Raw genomic sequence first — 17,049 nt, 5'->3', positions numbered from 1 at the left:
GGCAGAGGAGCGCCCCAGAGCCCCACCCCGAAGTCCCAGGAGGCACCAGCTGCCTGGGGGCCAGGCAGGCCCCAGGGGAGCAGCACCCTCCCCTGCTCCCACACGAGCCTGCCAGGGTGCCTTCCCACGCACCCGGCTGGGGCTGCTGGACGAGGGCCGGACACTGTGGACAGGGCAGCACCGGGGTCTCAGCAGCTGAAGGCCCCGGAGTCCAGGCCGGAGGTGCCCCAAGGGGGTGCTCAGGGACACAGCTCACCCTGGGCCGGACCCATGGCACCTGGAGCTTAGGAGGCCACCCCCCACGCCCCCGCTGGGGAGGCCAGGAGGCCACAGGCTGCTCGCTTACAGGCGCTGGCCCTCATGTTGCTGACCAGAGGCTGGGCACACAGCAGGCCCGGCAGACTCCAAGTGCGAGCCTCCAGGCAAGGGGGCTCCGCAGACACCACAGGCCCCGCCGGGGAAGCCTCCCGTGAGAAGTGGCATGGGGCGGAGGACAGCACCCAAGGGATGCGGCAAGGGAGGGCAGGGGGCTCTGGCCTGGTGCCACCCGCTGGACGGAAAGGCCAGGCGTCCAAGAGAGCCACTGCCCATGGGGAACTGCCTGCCCCGCTGCTCCCTGTCCCCACCCAGGAGCCGAGCGGCTGCGGCTGCTTGCCTTCCACTGCACCAAGGCCCAGCCCGGCTGTGGAGCACACAGAGACCTCGCCAATGGGGGGCTGCCACACTTGCAGGCCAAGATCTGGAGGCCCCAGCAGGGCCACACTCTGCCCAGCACCAGGTCCCGTGGGAAGGTAGCCATCCCAGCAGGTGATCCTGTGGAGAGTGGCCCAACCCAGTGCAGCCCACACCCCAAGGCCTCTGGCAAAGCCTGGGGGCTGCAGCCCAGGAGGGCACCCCATAGGCCTGGGCACGCAAGGCCAGCCAGGCCTCCCCAGCTCCACCCTCACAGCCCTGAGGCCTGGAGCAGCACAGCAGTCCCTGCCACACCCCCACCACTGCCACGCACAGCCCCAGGCTGCTGGCTGGGCCAGTTCAGGTGTGTCCAGCCAGGCCAGCTCCACTTCCCTTGGTGCCCAGGTGTGCCTGGGGCAACTCAGGGCGCTAGATCCCTAGTCTCTCTTTGGGGGGACGCTCCACACTCCCATATTCCTATTCAGACGATTGCCTATTGGCTCCCAGGCATTTAGCCCCACCCCTACAGAAAGGGATCCCTGCACCTTGGGGCCCACACTGGTCGTGCAGGTCACTCCCCTGGGGTGCAGGTTCCCCAACGCAAGCCCTGGCTACCAGTGAGCCGCCCCCATGGCCTGACCCTCCTGTGCACGCCAGGCGTGCAGCTGGGCAGGAGCGGAGAAGCGGCAGGGGCTGGCCTGGCGCTGGTGTCCACCCCAGCCTCGTCAGTGTCCTGCTGTGTCACTCACTTGCAACACTGAAGTGAGTGTCACTGAAAAGTGGGCCTGGGGCCAAGGCTGGGGAAAGCTCAGGCCCGCACCTCCTGCCTAGCGCCAGAGGACAGCAACGCCCGAGGGACTCCAGCAGGCTTCGCAGGAGCGTCACCTTCAGGGTACTGTCATCCACAGCGCCCCCGTCCATCAGGCAGCTTGTGTGGAAGCTGGACCTCACCTGCTCCCAGAAGCAGAACCGACACCCACCTTCACCAGCCCCCGGTGGAGAGACGGAGGCCCTGGCAGCGAGAGCAGTGGGGTGCCCGCTCAGCCATAGCCCTGGCTGCCACAGGACACCCTGCCACACACACCCCCCCCCAGTGAAGGGACGGTGGCCTGGCCAGAGGGTGCCCCACAGCAGTGGGACGGAAGCCAGTTCCCAGGGGCTCCAGGAAGGCCTGTTCTGGAGATACCTGCCCAGGAGACAGCCACAGAGCTGGGTTTGGGGGCTCAGGATGCAGGTCAGTGCCCAGGTCAGCCTCAAGCAAGAGGACGCCCCTCTCTTGCCCCAGGCCAGGCTCCTCCCTCAAAGGGGTTACAAGGTGTCCACGGAGGCACACCCCCAAATTGGGAGACCCTCTCCTGGAAGCCCCGCAGTGCAGCCTCCTCGTCTTCCACGTGGCTCCAAAGCCCCTGCCGCGCCCGCTTGCGTCCCTTCTTAGGCGCAGCCCCTTCAGACACCGGCATCCACGTCGCCTCGGCCGACCGCCGCGCTCAAGACCCCGTTCCCAGAAGGACCCCGTTCCCGGAGGACCCCGTTCCCGGGAGGACCCCGGGCGCTGCTTCCGAGCGCCCGCGCCACTCATTCCGGCCCGCTGCGGTGCCCCCGGGTCGCGCCGGGCCCTCTGGGCGCAGGTGCTCAGCAAACCCGTGCCGGGCAGGAGGGCGCGCTGCAGGGCCGGCCCCCGCCAGGGCCGAGGGGCCAGCGCGGCGGGCCGGGCGAGGGCGGGGCGGCAGGCGGGCCCCGAAGCCCGGAGCGGCCGGCCACGTGGCCCCGCCCCCCGCGCCCGCCCGGGGCGCGCCCCCGGCCCCGACCCCCGGCGTGGCGGCAGGCGGCACTGGCGCCCGGGCCCTGGCGCGCGGAGGGGCGGGCGCGGCTCCGGGGCGGGCCCGGTACTCACGCGCTGGCGAGGACGCGGCGGCGGGGCCGGGCGGCGCGGGCGGCTGCGGAAAGGGAGGCCGGCGCGCGCCGCGCACGGGAAATGAAGCGCCGGGCGCGACCACGCGTCGCCTGCGGGGTCGCGGGGGCAGCGGCTCGCCCGCTCGCCTCGCCCGGCCGCGAGGCCCTCAGCGCGACGACCCTGCGGGCGCACCCGCACGGCCCCGCGGGCGCCCGCTCGGGCCGTCCCCCCGCAGGGGCGCAGCGAACCGCCCGCCGCCGCGGCGCAGCCCGGCGACCCCCCCGCGGCGCGGCCCGTGGACTCGTCGGAGGGGGCGGGGCTGGCGGCCGGCCCGCCTGGGTGACGCGGGGGGCGGGGCTGGCGGCCGGCCCGCCTGGGTGACGCGGGGGGCGGGGCTGGCGGCCGGCCCGCCTGGGTGACGCGGGGGGCGGGGCTGACGGCCGGCCCGCCTGGGTGACGCGGGGGGCGGGGCTGGCGGCCGGCCCGCCTGGGTGACGCGGGGGGGGGGCTGGCGGCCGGCCCGCCTGGGTGACGCGGGGCGCCTGCGCCGCCGGGCGGCGAGACAAAGGGGTGGGCCGCGCGGCCGGCCCCCCCCCGCCCCACGCGCCCGGCCCGCCGCGCGTATGGCGCCCGCGCCCCCGCCGCCGCCCCCGCCGCCATGCACCCCGCGGGCCCCCCGGCCGGCCCGGCCCCGCACCGCGGCCGCCGCCCCCGCCCGCGCGCCCCGCCGAGCCGCCGCGGCCCCCGCGCCCGGCCCGGGCCCGGCCGCGCGCGCGCCGCCCCCGCGCCGCGGCCCCGCGTGGCCGCGAAGATGGCCCTGCGCAAGGCCTACGCCATCGAGGACAAGCTGCGGGCCATCGAGCGCGTGCGGCGCGGCGAGCGGCAGGCCAGCGTGTGCCGCGACTTCGGCGTGCCGGCGGCACGCTGCGCGGCTGGCTCAAGGACGAGCCCAAGCTGCGCTGGTTCCTGCAGCAGCTGGGCGGCGAGGTGGGCACGCGGCGCAAGAAGATGCGGCTGGCCAACGAGGAGGAGGTGGACCGCGCCGTGTACGCCTGGTTCCTGGCGCTGCGCCGCCACGGCGTGCCGCTGTCCGGGCCGCTCATCCAGGCGCAGGCCGAGGCCTTCGCGCGCCAGATCTACGGGCCCGAGTGCACCTTCAAGGCCAGCCACGGCTGGTTCTGGCGCTGGCAGAAGCGCCACGGCATCTCCAGCCAGCGCATCTACGGCGAGGCCGAGCCCCTGGCCGCGGGCCCCGCCGCCGGCCCGCCCGTCAAGCAGGAGCCGGCGCAGGCCGGGGGCGCCGGCGCCTCCCCTGAGCAAGCCCGAGCGCCGGCGGCGCCGGCCGAGGGCGGCTACGGAGACGAGCAGATCTACAACGCCAACGTCACCGGCCTCTACTGGAAGCTGCTCCCCGAGCACACGGCGCCCCTGGGCACCGCGGCCCCCGGGGGCTGCCGCCCGCGCTGGCGGGGGACCGGGTGACGGTGCTGCTGGCCGCCAACCTCACCGGCAGCCACAAGCTGAAGCCGCTGGTCATTGGACAGCTGCCGGACCCACCCAGCCTGCGCCACCACAACCAGGACAAGTTCCCGGCCTCCTACCGCTACAGCCCTGATGCCTGGCTCAGCCGCCCGCTGCTGCGGGGCTGGTTCTTCGAGGAGTTCGTCCCAGGCGTCCGGCGCTACCTGCGGCGCAGCTGCCTGCAGCAGAAGGCTGTCCTGCTGGTGGCCCACCCACCCTGCCCCAGCCTGGCCGCCAGGATGCCAGCCCTGGAGGAGAGCGAGGAGACCCCCAGGTGGTGTCGCCCTGAGCCCCTGGGCGCCCCGGAGGAGCTGCAGACGCCTGACGGGGCCGTGCGGGTGCTGTTCCTGTCCAAGGGCAGCAGCCGGCCGCACATCCCGGCCCCGCTGGAGCAGGGCGTGGTGGCTGCCTTCAAGCAGCTGTACAAGCGGGAGCTGCTGCGGCTGGCCGTGTCCTGCGCTGGGGGCTCCCCGCTGGACTTCATGCGCAGCTTCATGCTCAAGGACATGCTGCACCTGGCCGGCCTCTCCTGGGACCTGGTGCAGGCGGGCAGCATCGAGCGCTGCTGGCTGCTGGGTCTGCGGGCGGCCTTCGAGCCCCGCCGGGCCGAGGACTGTGTTGGCCAGCCGGCTGGCCAGGCGGAGGAGGCGGCAGAGCACAGCAGGATGCTCAGCGACCTCACACACCTGGCAGCCCTGGCCTACCAGCGCCTGGCGCCCGAGGAGGTGGCCGAGTGGCTGCACCTGGACGACGACGGGGGGCTGCCCCACGGCGGCAGGGAAGAGGGCGGCCCCCGCCGGCCCCACGCGCTGGCCCCTGCTGCCCCTCCACCTCCAGCCGGCCCGGCCTCCATCGAGGGGGTAGCGGAGGAGGAAGAGGCTGTTGACCAGTGTGGGGCTCCTGTGCCCACTGCGGAGGAGGCCGTGCGGGGCCTGGAGACCGCTCTGCGGTGGCTGGAGAGCCAGGACCCCCGGGAGGTGGGGCCTCTGAAGCTGGTGCAGCTGCGCTCACTGATCAGCATGGCCCGCAGGCTGGGGGGCGTCGGGCCCTCCCTGGCCATCCCCGACGATGGGGTGTGACCAAGCCCGCCCCCGGCCCCTCCGCCACCTCTGCTGTTGCACTTGCGGGGAGGGCTTGGCCTCTCCTCATGGCTCGGGCTGCAGAGGTCCAGGCCAGCCTGACTTGGAGGGCCCGTCGGAGAAGGGTCCTCCTGCTCCTCCTCCCCGGGGGGGCGAGTGCCCATGTGGGGGGTGTTGTTATCCGGCCAGCCGGCCGGTGCAGCCCTGCACCCCCCAGAGTGAAGGCCGTGTCCCGCCCTGCTGGCAGGCTGCAGCCCTCATTTGCACTGGACAGCCCAGCCAGGGCCCTGGCAGCTGCAGTCCCCGCGCCGCCGCTCTCCGGGGAAGCACGCCAAGTCAGTTTTTACAGCCGCTCTCCAGAGGGGCCTGGGGTGTGTCGGGGTGTCTGTGGGTGACCCGGCACCTGTGGCTCCTGCCCGTGCAGCCAGCAGTGTACATTTCTGCTCCACTCGGATTTTTAAAAATTTTCCCTTAGAAAATTCCATTCTGAACAGCTCTCTCATTCCACGGGGTTGTTGAGTGCCTGGACTTGGGCCCTGGTGGTTTATCAGCGACGGAACGGCTGCTGGGCTCCTCCAGCCCACTCTGGCCACATTCCTGGGCCCGGGGCACCGCAGTGCCTTAGTGCCCCCTCCGCCTCCTGCACAGCCGGGGGGGCGGCCCCAGCAGCCAGCTTCAGGTGGCACCGTTTGGAAGAGGAAGGACCTGTATCTCTACACGGCTCACGATCAGAGTCGTGCCGGGCTCTGAGGCCGAGACCCCCGGTCCTCCTGGGCACTGCTGCTGCCAAAGGCCCCACCTGGAAGAGCGGGCCTGCCCGGGGCTCCCCGCGGAGTCAGACGAGGCTCCGGCCAAGCTGCTTGGACAGGACCTGCCTGTCCACCTGCGCGAACAGGGCAGGGAGCCACTGCCTGCTGGCTTGGGCAGCCCGCGGCTGCCCACCCTACGTGTCCGGGCTGCTCCGGCGCTCCCCCATCCTCGCCTGTCCCTGTGTTCTGCTAGTGGTCCAGCTTGTGGGGGCGACAGATGGGCGAACTCACGGGCGGGGCGTCGAGGCCCTGGGGGAGGCAGCCCAGGGAGGTTCTGTGCACTTCCAGGAACAGAAACTCTTTCGCGAAACAGCCTAGTCCAGGGGGAGCTGACACACCTCCCAGACACAAGAGCTCGGAGAAGGCGTGGGGGGAGCCAGAGGCACGGCTGGCCGGTCAGGCCCCAGTGGCAGCCCACAGCTCCCCCCGCCGGCCCTGCCCGGCCCGCACCGCTGCGGGAGCCTTCGGTGGTGCGGGCTCAGCAGACCTCGGGCTCAGCCGTCCGCCTCTCCCGCCGATGGACGCCCGGGGCTCCCCGGCTGGGAGCTCCTGGTCACCGCGGCCCGCCTGGCCCCTGCCCAGACGTGTGGAGAGGCCGCCCTCGGGCACAGGCGGGCGTCCCTGGCCCTGATCCATCCCCGAGGCTAGAGGAGAGACGCTGAGAGGGGCCTCGAGGCCTGCCCAGGGACCTGGCGGGGGCTGTGTGTGGAGAGGAGCCTCCCCCAAGGGGGCTGTGTACTTGGGAAGGGACCCCAACACCAGGGGTGGGGACAGGCCGGGGCTCCCACAAGCCAGGGGTGGGCTTTTGGGCGTGTCTGGCCCCTGGTGACACTTGACTCTCGGGCGAGTCCCTGGGGGAGGGACGGCTTGGCAGGCCAGCGGGGCCTTCACGCTGACCGGGCGGGGCGGAGCTCAGCTGCCCTGTCCGGAGTCCGCAGCTCCAGGCTGGAGCCACGGTGACGGTGCGGGGCTGAGCAGTGGGAGGGGCAGGGGCTATTCTGTACAGCAGCTTCTCGCTGGGCGCACACCGGGCACTGCAGCACCCGCAGCCAATGGCTGGGACACCCTCCTGCACCCCAGCTGCCCCGGAGGCAGGTGTGCTGAACCCCGTGTCCCTGCTGAGGGCTGCCCAGTGGCTCAGCCGGCGGCGGGTGGGGGAGACCTGCCCAGCCAGACTAGCAACTCCTCCACACCCCTGCCCTGCAGCCGTGAGCACCTGTCTGCGCACTGGGCCGCTGGGCACTCAGTGGGCCTCCCTGGCCTCCGGCGCACTGTCAGTCACCAAGCTGGGGGTCAGTGTTTATTCCCCCACAGGGGGTGCCAGGGGAGTCCAGCGGCTGGGAAGGAAAGTGGAAAGGGGGCGGGGCAGGGGCAGTGGGCTGGGGCAGGGAGGCAGGAGAAGGGCCCCCAGGGAGTTGGGGGGCGGTAGAGGGGGCGTGGCTGGGCCTGCCAGGGAGCTATCTGGGCTTCACCCCCACACCCCTGCAGTCTTGGGACTGGGGAACTGCGGGAAGGCCCAACTGCGGCCGGTGCATCCAGGGGAGTGCCCAGGAGCCTCTCCTGGGGCCAGAGACCAGACACCTCCACTGCCACCCGCCCCTCACAGGTGTGGCTTCTCAGCCAGGCTGTCCTGCCTGTGGGCGACCCCCAGCTTCCTGAGGGGTGGGCCCAGGCAGCTGCGTCTGTCCCCTATGCCCCGACGCTGATGGGGTCCAGCTGTAGGTGCTTGGGCAGCAGAGGGCGAGAGGCACCCGATCAGCAGCACTGACCACGGAGCCTCCTGCCCTAGGTGGCCAGGGGAGCTGCTGGGTGAGGCTGCCAGCTGTGTGCCCTGTGGGGGACAGTGGGCGGGGCGGGGGATGCGGGCATGGCGCGTCTCTGTTCTCAGCGTCGGGCCTGGGCTACTTTCCGCTCAGCTCCCTGGCGCGGTAGGTGGCCGCCTCCACGGCGCTCATGGTGGCTGCCCGCAGGCCGCCGCGCTCCAGGGCATGCAGCCCGTGAATGGTGGTGCCACCGGGGTGCACACGTCGGTGCGCAGCTGGGCCGGGTGCTGTCCACTCTGCAGCAGCATCTTGGCTGTGCCCTGAGGGGACACAGGGGCAGTGACTGTGCAGCTCAGCCAGGTGTCCATGGCCTGCTGTCCTTCCTTCCCATCGCCTCAAGGACACGGGCCTCCCGCAGGCCCCTTGCCCATGCCCGAGACCCGCCCACTCACCAGCAGCGTCTGGGCCGCGATGCGGTGTGCCAGGCCACTGGGCATGCCCATCTTGATGGCGCCCTCAGCCAGGGCCTCCGAGAAGGCACACACCTGTGTGGGGCAGTGTCAGGGCCCGGCTGCCCCATGTGGAGCCAGCCTGGACCCGGCGTGGACACAGGAGTGGGTGCGGCGCGAGGGGACACAGGGCAAGGCCTGGGCCAGTACCAAGCCCAGAAGGCAGGAGGTCCAGGGACCGGAGGGGCAACAGTGGGAGCAAGGGTGGGTGTGGGGCAGGGGGCCAGACAGCACTCACGAAGGCCACGCCGCTGCCGCTGAGGCCAGTGTGGACATCCACCTGGGCCTCAGGCACCTCCTCGCACTGCCCACAAGCCTCCAGCAGGGTCCGCAAAAGCTCGGCCTCGCTGCTCCCCACGTTGCGGCCCCGTGCCATCACCACAGCCCCCTCCTGCACCACGCAGGGCAGGTTGGGCGAAACCCGGATGACCCGCGCAGTGGGGGGCAGCAGCTGTTCAGAGAGAGGCTGGCGTCCATGAGCTCATCCCCGCTAGCCGCAGGCTCTCTGGGCTGCTTCCCAGGCCTAGTGGGAGGACTGGACCGCCGCCCCGGCCGCCTGTGTTGGACGCCGGGGCTGCCCACCACCTGTCCACCCGTCCTGGTGCATGGAAGGGCTAGCCTGGGGCAGGAAGCTGGCATCAGGGACTCAGCCCCCACCTCACCTGCAAGGACCACTCACCTCCTCCAGGGTGCTCAGAGAGACCCCGGCAGCCACAGACACCAAGACATGCTTGTCGGTGACCACGGGGGCCACCTCCACCAGGACGGACGGCAGGACGTGGGGCTTGGTGGCCAGGAAGACCAGCGTGCAGCTGCGCAGCACCTCCTGGTTGGAGTGGGTGGTCTGACAGCCCAGGGCCTGCGGACACCATACCGGCCGCGTGAGGGTGCTGCTCCGGCCACCAGCCTGCTGGTGCTGCCTGGCACCCCTGGGTGTCTTCCAAGGCCAATGCCTCGGCACCCCCACTCACTCAGACTATGGCTCAGGACCCACCCTGCACTGCACAAACACCCGAAAGACCGGCCACCCTAGTAAGTGCCCAGGACTGTCCTGTTCCGCCCCGCACGGGTACACACGTACACACACGTGGGCCGCACACTCACTCTGCCCGGCCCTCCACAACCTTGACTTCTGGCCTTTGACCCCATTCCCTGGCCCAGCCAGTCTCCAAGCCAAATAAGCCTCGCTCTCCAGGCCCAGGACCTGGGGAGGGGTGGGGACCCTGGGAAGCGCCCCCACTCCCAGAAGCTGGTCCAGCTCACCCGGAAACGGCAGAGGTTCCGGTCCGAGGGCGCGCTGGCCAGCACCCGCTGAGCCTCCACCTTGCCTGGAGAGCAGAAAGGCAGAAGGCGGTGAGGCGGCACCGCCGTCCTAGCCCCTGGCCGGCCTGAGGCTCCTGGAGAACCCAAGTGCCCAGTGGGCGCCCCCGAAGGTGGTCAGGTCGCGCCCAGCCTGCTGTGGAGTCACTGGCACCTGCTCTGCTGGAGCCGGGGCAGGAGCTGGGCAGCTCCTAGGCTGGGAAGCTGGGGAGGGGGCGCCCGCAGAGGGCAGCGAGCGCCTCCCAGCAGGTGTGGCTGCAAGGGCAGGTGGGCGCACAGGTTAAGTGTGGGTGGGGTGGCAGCACCTGGGAGCGCGGGAGGCGTGGGTGCAAGTCACAGCCCGAGCCGTCCAGGACGGGCCTGCACGCTGGGCCCGGCTGGCGCTCGCTGTGGCGGCCGTGACCCTGCGGCGCGGCCTCGGGGGCAGGTGGCGGCCGTTCGGTTGCCTCCCGGTAAGCGCCTTTCTGGCCCCGCGGGCTCAGGCCGCGGCAGAAAACGGCCCCTTCGCCTGCACGGAGAGGTGCCGCGTCCCCGCCAGGGCGCTGCCCCTCACTCCCGAGGCCGGCGGCGCGCCGGGAGGCCAGCCGGGGCCAGACACGCGGAAACGCGGAAGACGCAGGGGCCCGGCCCACAGGCCCGCAGCGCGCGGCCGCGGCCCCCGCGGAGCGGCGGGCCGGGCGGGTGCGGGAAGCCGGGGCGGGCGCCGGGCCCCGCGGCCGGTCGGCGGGGAAGCGTCGTGGAAACAAAGGGCCGCGGACGCCGGCAGGAGCGGGCCCGCGCGCCCCCGCCCGCGGGCAGACGGCCCCTCCGGGACGAAGCCCGGCCCGCCCGCGCCCCACCTGCTCGGACGAGGCCGTGCGCGATGGCCTCCGCCATGCGGCCCGCGCCCACGAAGCCCACGCGCAGCGGCCCGCGCCCGTCCGCCGCCATCGCGCCGCCTGCGCCCGGCCCGCCCCGGCCCGCCCCGGCCCGCCCCGCCCGCCAATGGGCGCCGCCGCACGGCGGCCTCCGGGCCCGCACGCCCCGCCCCGGCCGCGGCCCCAGCGCGCGGGCACGTCCCGGCTCCCGGAGGGCAGGTCGGCAGCGCCAGCCGCAGGCGCGGTCCCGGGTGGCCCCGATGCCAGGCTGGCCCCGCGGTCGGCCCGCTCGCCGGGGCGCGCGGGCTGGGCGGCCCTGACGGGAGGCGGCGGGCGGGCGGGCCGGGGCCGGGGCCGGGGCCGGGGCCGCCAGCCGCAGGCCGACCCTCCCGGCGAGAAGCAGGTTCTCAGAGCGCCCGGCCGTGCTGCTGGAGCCGTCCCTCCCGTCCACGTGGGTGCTGGCTTTTGCCACCTCGCAGGGACTGGCCCAGGAGGCAGGAGGCATCCTGAGGCGGGTGCCCAGCGGAGGCCTGGCCATCTTGGTCTGCGTCCCGGACCACCTCTCATGCCCCCGGGGAGAGGGTGGGGGATGCCTGTGAACTGCCACACGGGGCGCGCTTCACTGCCCACCCAGCCGAGGGCTGCGTCCTGAAGAGACTTTGTTTTTTATCCACAGCGACGCTCCCTCAGCTTCTCCGCTACATTAAGGCCCCCATCGGTCCACTCCGCACCTGCAGCGGGGGCCAGCTCTGGGCAGGGATGGGCGCCGCACCGGGGAGGGGGCGCCACACGACCACAGTCCCGGCAGCTGCGCCCAGACTCTGCTCAGGGCCAGCCTCCTCCCCACCATCCTCACCTGGCTGGCCCCAGCTCCTATTTGGGGGTGAACCTATTACCCCTCCCTGAACCCTCACTTTGGGCAGTTTCCACTCACTAAGGACTGGCGCCAGGGGCATGCTGGGAGCGGGGGCGCCGCTATTCCAGACAAGCCTGCACAGGCAGGTGCCAGGAGGACACCTCAAGGGAGACCTAAAGGCGGGGCACCAAGGGCAGCGGCCAGGGCCAGGGCCAAGAGAAAGGGGCAGTGACCGGCGAGTGGAGACGCCGGGATCTGGGGAGACCACCGTCTCCAGCCATGCAGACAAGGGAGGGGAAGGTGGGGGCCACCAGGTGAAATGGCAGAGGACCCCCCAGGGGAGGCGGCTAGCATTGGGACCGAGGCTGGGGGGCAGTCTGGTGGGCTCTGGCCAGGAACACTGCAGCTGGCACTCCTGCGTGCAGCACGGGCTGACTGGCAAGTGGCCTATCTCCTGATGAGAATGGGAGGCCCACGTGGCCACCTCCTTGCCCAGCAGGCTGGCAGGCCCTCCTGGGTGCTACTTCTTACTGTCACAAGGGCAGGCCTGACCCCATGACCCAAGCGACAGCCCAGGGGCTCAGGAGACAAGGGGCAAGGCCAGGCCCCGGTTCTCTCCTGGGGTCCCAGGAAGCCTGAGCCACCCCATCAGCACCCTCCCCTCGGGTCCATCTTTGTGCCCACGCAGCCTGTCCAAACCCAGACCTTGTTCCCAGCATCGTGGGGTGGGGGCGGGGCACCCAGGTCCCCAGGGTGCTCTGGCTACCCAGAACTGTGTGCGGCTGTGTGGACACCAGCCGGGGCTGCGGCAGGTGGCCCTGCTGTCCCCCCACCACTGACAGCGTGGCCCGCCCACCCTGTGGTCGCACACCGTCCTCTCGCTGCCCCCCAGTAGCGCCCAGGGCCGGGCAATCAGAGTGAAGACACGGGCGTCTGCCTAGGAGGCAGTGCCGGCCGCGGCGGGGGTCCAGGCGGGCCTGCAGGAAAGCGCTTTATTGGCTGCGGGGGTGCAGTGAACACGCTCAGGGCGCTGGTGGTGGACCGTGTGGTGCCTGCCTGGCTGCGCGGCCTCCCTGAGGAGGACCGGCGGTCCCGTGCAGGGCGCCCTCGGCCAGGCGGCCGGCCACACCCTGACTCCGAGCCAGGCACGAGGGGCCGCCGCCCGCTTCACTTCCGAGCCTGCTCGTAGTTGTCGGTGAACCAGGCGCAGGTCTCCTTCACGGCTGCGGGAGGCGGGTGGGTCACCCCGTGCGCTGCCTCTGCGCGGCCGGCGGGAGCCCAAACCCACAGGCGTCCCCCCTCCGCGGCCAGAGCCCAGGGCGGGCAGGGGCAGGGGCAGGAGGAGGGACAGCGCCTCACCCTGCTTGAAGGGCGTGAAGCGGAAGTCCGGCAGGTAGGCCCGCAGCTTGCCGTTGCTGGCCGTCTTCTTAAACTGCCCGTCTGACTTGGTGGTATCAAACTGGGCGCCTGGTCAAGGCCACAGCACAAGGCACAGCCTCCCCGCCCCTGCCGGGGCCTCCTCCCACCCAGCCCCGCAGTCTCCACGCGCCGCCTCGGGCCCCAGCCAAGGATACGGTGACCTCCCCGCGGAAGTCCATGGCCTCCACCACTGCCTCGGCTGCCTCCCGGATGGACACCTCGTCCTCCTCACCCACTGTGGGGACACGGTCCGCTCAGGCTCCTCCCCCTGGCCTGCCGCAGCCCCCCTTCGCCCCCCCAGCTCTCAGGACAGAGGAGCTGCCTCGCCGCGGCAGGGTGAAAGGCAGGGGCCCACCTGACAGGATGATGGGCTCCACCTCATCGTACTCCCGCAGGACCCAAATAAAGAGCCGGGCCAAGTCCTGCAGAGCAGAGAGGCCAGGCCAGAGATCACAAGTCGCCGCCAGGGGGGCACACAGGGCCCTTCCCGCAAAGGCCCCGGCCGGAGTCCACACCGCTGCCCAGCCCAGGGGGCACAGCTCAGCCCCGGCCCAGCCAGGACCTGCTGCCCTGCCCAGGCCGCCTCAGGCCGTGCCCCCGCACAGGGACCCCCGCGCCCCGCCTACCAGCGAGTAGATGAACTGCCTCCGCGGCTTCCCCGAGCCCCACACGGTCAGGGCCGAGCCGCTGCCTGCAGACGGGAGGGCGGGTCAGGGCAGGGGTCAGGGCGGGCCGGGAGCCTCGGCGTGGGGCGCGGCCGGCCCGGCGGGCACTCACTCTTGGCCAGGTGCGCCTTGTGGATGAGGCCGGGCAGCACGTGGCCGTCCTCGATGTTGAAGTTGTCGTGGGGCCCGAAGACGTTGGTGGGGATGACCGCGGTGAAGGTGCGGCCGTGCTGCTGGAAGTAGGCCCTGCAGAGGCGCCGGCTGCTGGCTCCGCCCGCCCACGCGCCAGCCCCCCGCTGGGCTCGCGCCCGTGGTCACCCTCGGCGCCCCCCCAGGGCTCGGCCCGCCCCATCCCTGCCGGCCTCGTGGGGAGCAGGGTGGACACCTGTTCTGCACGTCGATCATCCTCTTGGCGTAGGAGTAGCCGAAATTGCTGCTGTGCGGCGGCCCATTGTGGATCTGCGGGGAGAGGGGAGGAGCCTGTGCCGGGGCTGGCCCCGCCCCCGCCGCACCCCCACCCCCACTCCACCCAGGTCCCACCCCGCCTGCCCCCAGGCCCGCCCCGGCCTCACCATGGTCTCATCGATGGGGTAGGTGGTCTTGTCCGGGAAGATGCAGGTGGACAGGCAGGACACCACCTTGCGTGCGCCCCCCTCGAAGGCGGCGTGCAGGACGTTGTCGTTGATGTGCACATTCTCCCTCTGCAGGGACCAGGAGGTCAGGCCCCACCAGGACCCCAGCCCTCACCTGGCCTCCAGGGACCGAAGGGGAACACACCCTGGCCCCTCTGACGCCAGTGGGGCCTGCTTCTGCAGGACCTAACTGCTCCCTGGACAAGGTGAAGCCCCCTGTGGGGACCTTCCAGAAATGGCTGCCCCTCCCGGACAGCAGGGCTTCCACCCTAAATCAGGCGGCCCTACTGGCCCCAGGCTCTAAGGGTTTGAAGGCGCTGGAGGAGAGGTCCCAGCCCTGAGGACCTCTGCTGAGGGCAAGCAGTGGTGGAAGGGTGGAAGGGGACCAGGGGGCCCAAAAAGCCTTAGGGGAGGTGCAGGGCTCCCGCTACTGGGGAGAGGGGCCCCCCACTCCAGATACCATGTTGGCCGTACTACCCAATAGCAGTGAGGCCTTGGCCAGCCTCACCACCCCGTCTGGAAATTTGGTGAGATGGCCAGGAGCTTGGACTAGTCTGGGGAGCACCTGAGAGAGGCTCCACTTGACATGCAGGGACCTGGGGTGATAGCGCCCAACGGCCAGGCCAGCTGCCCTGGGACGGGCCATTCATACTTGCTGGGTGCAGGCAGGCACCCCATTCCCAGATGGCACACCTCTGCACCTGCTGACAGTCCCGGGAGCAGGTGGCGGGGAGGCCCCTCAGCTCCGCACCCCGAGCGCCCACCCTGCCAGTCAGTCGCGTGGCTCTTCCTATCAGGCCCAACACCTGCAGGCCCCCCTGCCTGCGGACCAAGTGTGGGGATGGAGGCCCCTAGGGACCTCCCGAGGTGGAAAAGCAGCTGGGGAACCTTGGTGGCCCCTCACTTACCCAGAAGTCCAAGTTGTATTTGATGTTCCGGAACAGGCCCCCTACCATCGCAGCAAGGTGGATGACATGCGTGGGCCTGACCCTTTCAAACAGGGCGCGGGTCTGTGCAGCATCCCTGGGGGAAGCCAGGCCATCAGGAGCCCGTGGAGGCCCGGAGCACTAGCACCCCAGGGCAGAGCTCCGGGGACAGAAGCGTGGCAGGACAGATGGCAGGGGCTGCCAAAGGGAAAGTGGCCCGTGCAGGTCCTGGCTGGCAGGAGGGCGTGGGCTTCCAGGAAGAGCTGGAGGGATGTTTGCCCGGAAGCTGAGCCGCACCGCCCAGGCCCAGCCAGCCACATGGTGGGCGGGTGGGGGCAAGGACGCGTGGCTACCAGGCTCAGTGACAGGCCCTGCCCGCAGCCCGAGTCCAGGGAGGGCCTGTGGGGGTGCCCAGGGATGGCCACTCACGTGAGGTCGGCATCCTTAGAGGAAACAAACACCCAGTCTTCTCCAGGCAGTCCAGCCCCATTGGCGACCACCTGCTGGATGGCTCTTCCCACCAGCCCGGAGCCCCCCGTCACTAGAATCCGCACAGACCCCTGAGGCTCACACATACTGGCTGCACCTGCAGGATCAAAGGGCATAGGCTGAGGCCATCGGCTCCCATTTGCTGGAAGCCCACCCCCAGATGCCCCTGCTGGGGTGGTACACTGGGCCCATGACTGCTACCTGTCTAAGGCTCTGGGGGCAGCCGACACAGGACGAGGCCCCGCTGAGGGGATAGCTCTGTGGCCCATCCAGATGCAGCTCACCTGCTTTATGCCCTCCACCCAGCTCTGGTTCCAGGACGCCCTGTGCCAAGAGCTATAAAGCCAAGAGCCTGACTGCAGGCTCCACCCAGCAGGCCTAGCCCAAGGCCCAAGATAGGGTACGCTCAGTTCTCCTCCAGCTGACAAGAGAGAGGCAGCTTGGGGGCTGCCTCTTTCCTTTCTCGGATCCTGAGGGTTGCTCCAGCCAAAGTCCACATGCCCAGGCAGGAGAGGGATGGCGCCAGTGCTTGCTGGCGGTGACCAACCATCGCTGGAGTGCCTTGGTGAGCGTGGTCCTCCTGGGCAAGTCCTGCTTCTGGCTGAAACTGGACAGGCCTGGGGAACCACTGCCCCAGAAGACCCTACGTGGGCGCTGGAAATTTGCTCTGGCCTCTGCCCCCCTCAGGGTCCCCGGATCAGCCCTCACAGGAGGGGGCCCTGCCCTGATAGCCGGGGGCTCGCCGACCTCACTGGCCGTCCAGCAGCTGGGGGGCGGGAAGACACCGACTCTGGCCCGGCCCCTTCCCACACCGCCGATGCTGTCCCGGGACCCCAGGCCCTGCCCAGGCCCCAGGGCCACCTCCATGCCCACGGGCATCTTGCAGCCGGGCCCCCTCCCGTGCCCCCAGCCTCCTCTCACGCCTCCAGACCCCTCCTGCGCCAACGAGCCCTTTCCGCACCCCCAGGCTCCCGGCACCCTTTAAGTCACTCTGCTTCTCACGAGGCACCCAGGTCCTGCCTCGCCCGCCGCGGCCCCGGGGGTTCCGCCCGTGCCCCGCCGCCTCACCTGCGCCCGGCCCCACCTGCCCCCGCTCGCAGTGCTGCTTCCGGCGCCGGCGGCGATGCCAGCCACGCGCCCGGCCCAGGTGGAGGGGGCGTGGCCGGGGCCCTCCCGCGGCACTCTGGGAAACCGAGTCCTCGGGAGCGGCCCCGAGCGCTCGTGGGAAGCGGAGTCCGGGCCGCGCGGCAGCCTGGGAAATGTAGTTCTCTCCGCCTCCCGCTCGGCGGCCGGCGGGGGCGGGGGCCCCGCGGGGCCGTCAGGGTCCAGGGTCGCTGGCCTCGGACGCTGGGTGACCGGGGCACCCTGCCCCAGCCAAGCACCGGAGGGCGGGGGGCGAGGGGCTGCGCCTCGCTGGCTCCGCAGCCGCAGGGGAGACGGGCGCCGGGCTGGCGGGCCCCGCTCCTGGGACGCGGGTCCGGAGGGGCTGGGGCCGCCGGCTCGCTGGGCGCCCGGAGTCGCCTCCCGGGGCGGGGGGTATCCGCCTCCAGGACCACCGAGGAGCGTCCCCCGGGGCTGCGGCCGGGGCGCCGGAGAGGGGAGGCGGAGACGGACCGGGAGTTGCCGCCGGGGACCCGG

The 17,049-nt window shown here is 71.6% G+C and overlaps 3 protein-coding genes across 5 annotated transcripts; 1 reads left to right on the top strand and 2 right to left on the bottom strand.

Moving 5' to 3' along the window:
* Window positions 1-3,224: 3,224 nt before the first annotated feature.
* Window positions 3,225-6,411, top strand: TIGD5 (tigger transposable element derived 5). The gene is given in 3 exon segments (XM_037529876.1): window positions 3,225-3,480; window positions 3,483-4,031; window positions 4,034-6,411. Coding segments are annotated over 3 exon segments (1,938 nt in total). The 3' UTR covers window positions 5,167-6,411.
* A 1,465-nt stretch (window positions 6,412-7,876) lies between these two features.
* PYCR3 (pyrroline-5-carboxylate reductase 3) lies at window positions 7,877-10,497 on the bottom strand. 2 transcript variants are annotated; one of them, XM_037495519.1, is made up of 6 exons: window positions 10,407-10,497; window positions 9,511-9,575; window positions 8,927-9,106; window positions 8,486-8,713; window positions 8,191-8,283; window positions 7,877-8,058 (listed from the first exon to the last, which is right to left on the bottom strand). In XM_037495519.1, exons 1-6 carry the CDS (start codon window positions 10,495-10,497, stop codon window positions 7,927-7,929), a joined length of 789 nt encoding a protein of 262 aa, XP_037351416.1. In that variant the 3' UTR covers window positions 7,877-7,926. The 2 variants fall into 2 exon arrangements, with proteins under 2 accessions (XP_037351416.1, XP_037351456.1); XM_037495559.2 differs by having other exon boundaries at window positions 7,891-8,058; window positions 8,486-8,698.
* A 1,710-nt stretch (window positions 10,498-12,207) lies between these two features.
* Window positions 12,208-16,540, bottom strand: GFUS (GDP-L-fucose synthase). Of its 2 annotated transcripts, none has more exons than XM_037495097.2 (11): window positions 16,480-16,540; window positions 15,352-15,508; window positions 14,905-15,019; window positions 13,937-14,065; window positions 13,750-13,823; window positions 13,477-13,610; window positions 13,326-13,390; window positions 13,055-13,121; window positions 12,855-12,934; window positions 12,640-12,739; window positions 12,208-12,503 (listed from the first exon to the last, which is right to left on the bottom strand). In XM_037495097.2, exons 2-11 carry the CDS (start codon window positions 15,495-15,497, stop codon window positions 12,448-12,450), a joined length of 966 nt encoding a protein of 321 aa, XP_037350994.1. In that variant the 5' UTR covers window positions 15,498-15,508; window positions 16,480-16,540; the 3' UTR covers window positions 12,208-12,447. The 2 variants fall into 2 exon arrangements, with proteins under 2 accessions (XP_037350994.1, XP_037350901.1); XM_037495004.2 differs by lacking the exon at window positions 16,480-16,540 and adding an exon at window positions 15,613-16,180.
* Between the last annotated feature and the right edge of the window lie 509 nt (window positions 16,541-17,049).

Source organism: Talpa occidentalis, unplaced genomic scaffold (assembly GCF_014898055.3).
Source record: "Talpa occidentalis isolate TD23 unplaced genomic scaffold, MPIMG_talOcc4v2.1, whole genome shotgun sequence".
Taxonomy (NCBI): Eukaryota; Metazoa; Chordata; class Mammalia; order Eulipotyphla; family Talpidae; genus Talpa; species Talpa occidentalis.
The sequence above is the reverse complement of the archived record's forward strand: the minus strand, read 5'-3'. Positions and strand labels throughout refer to the sequence as shown.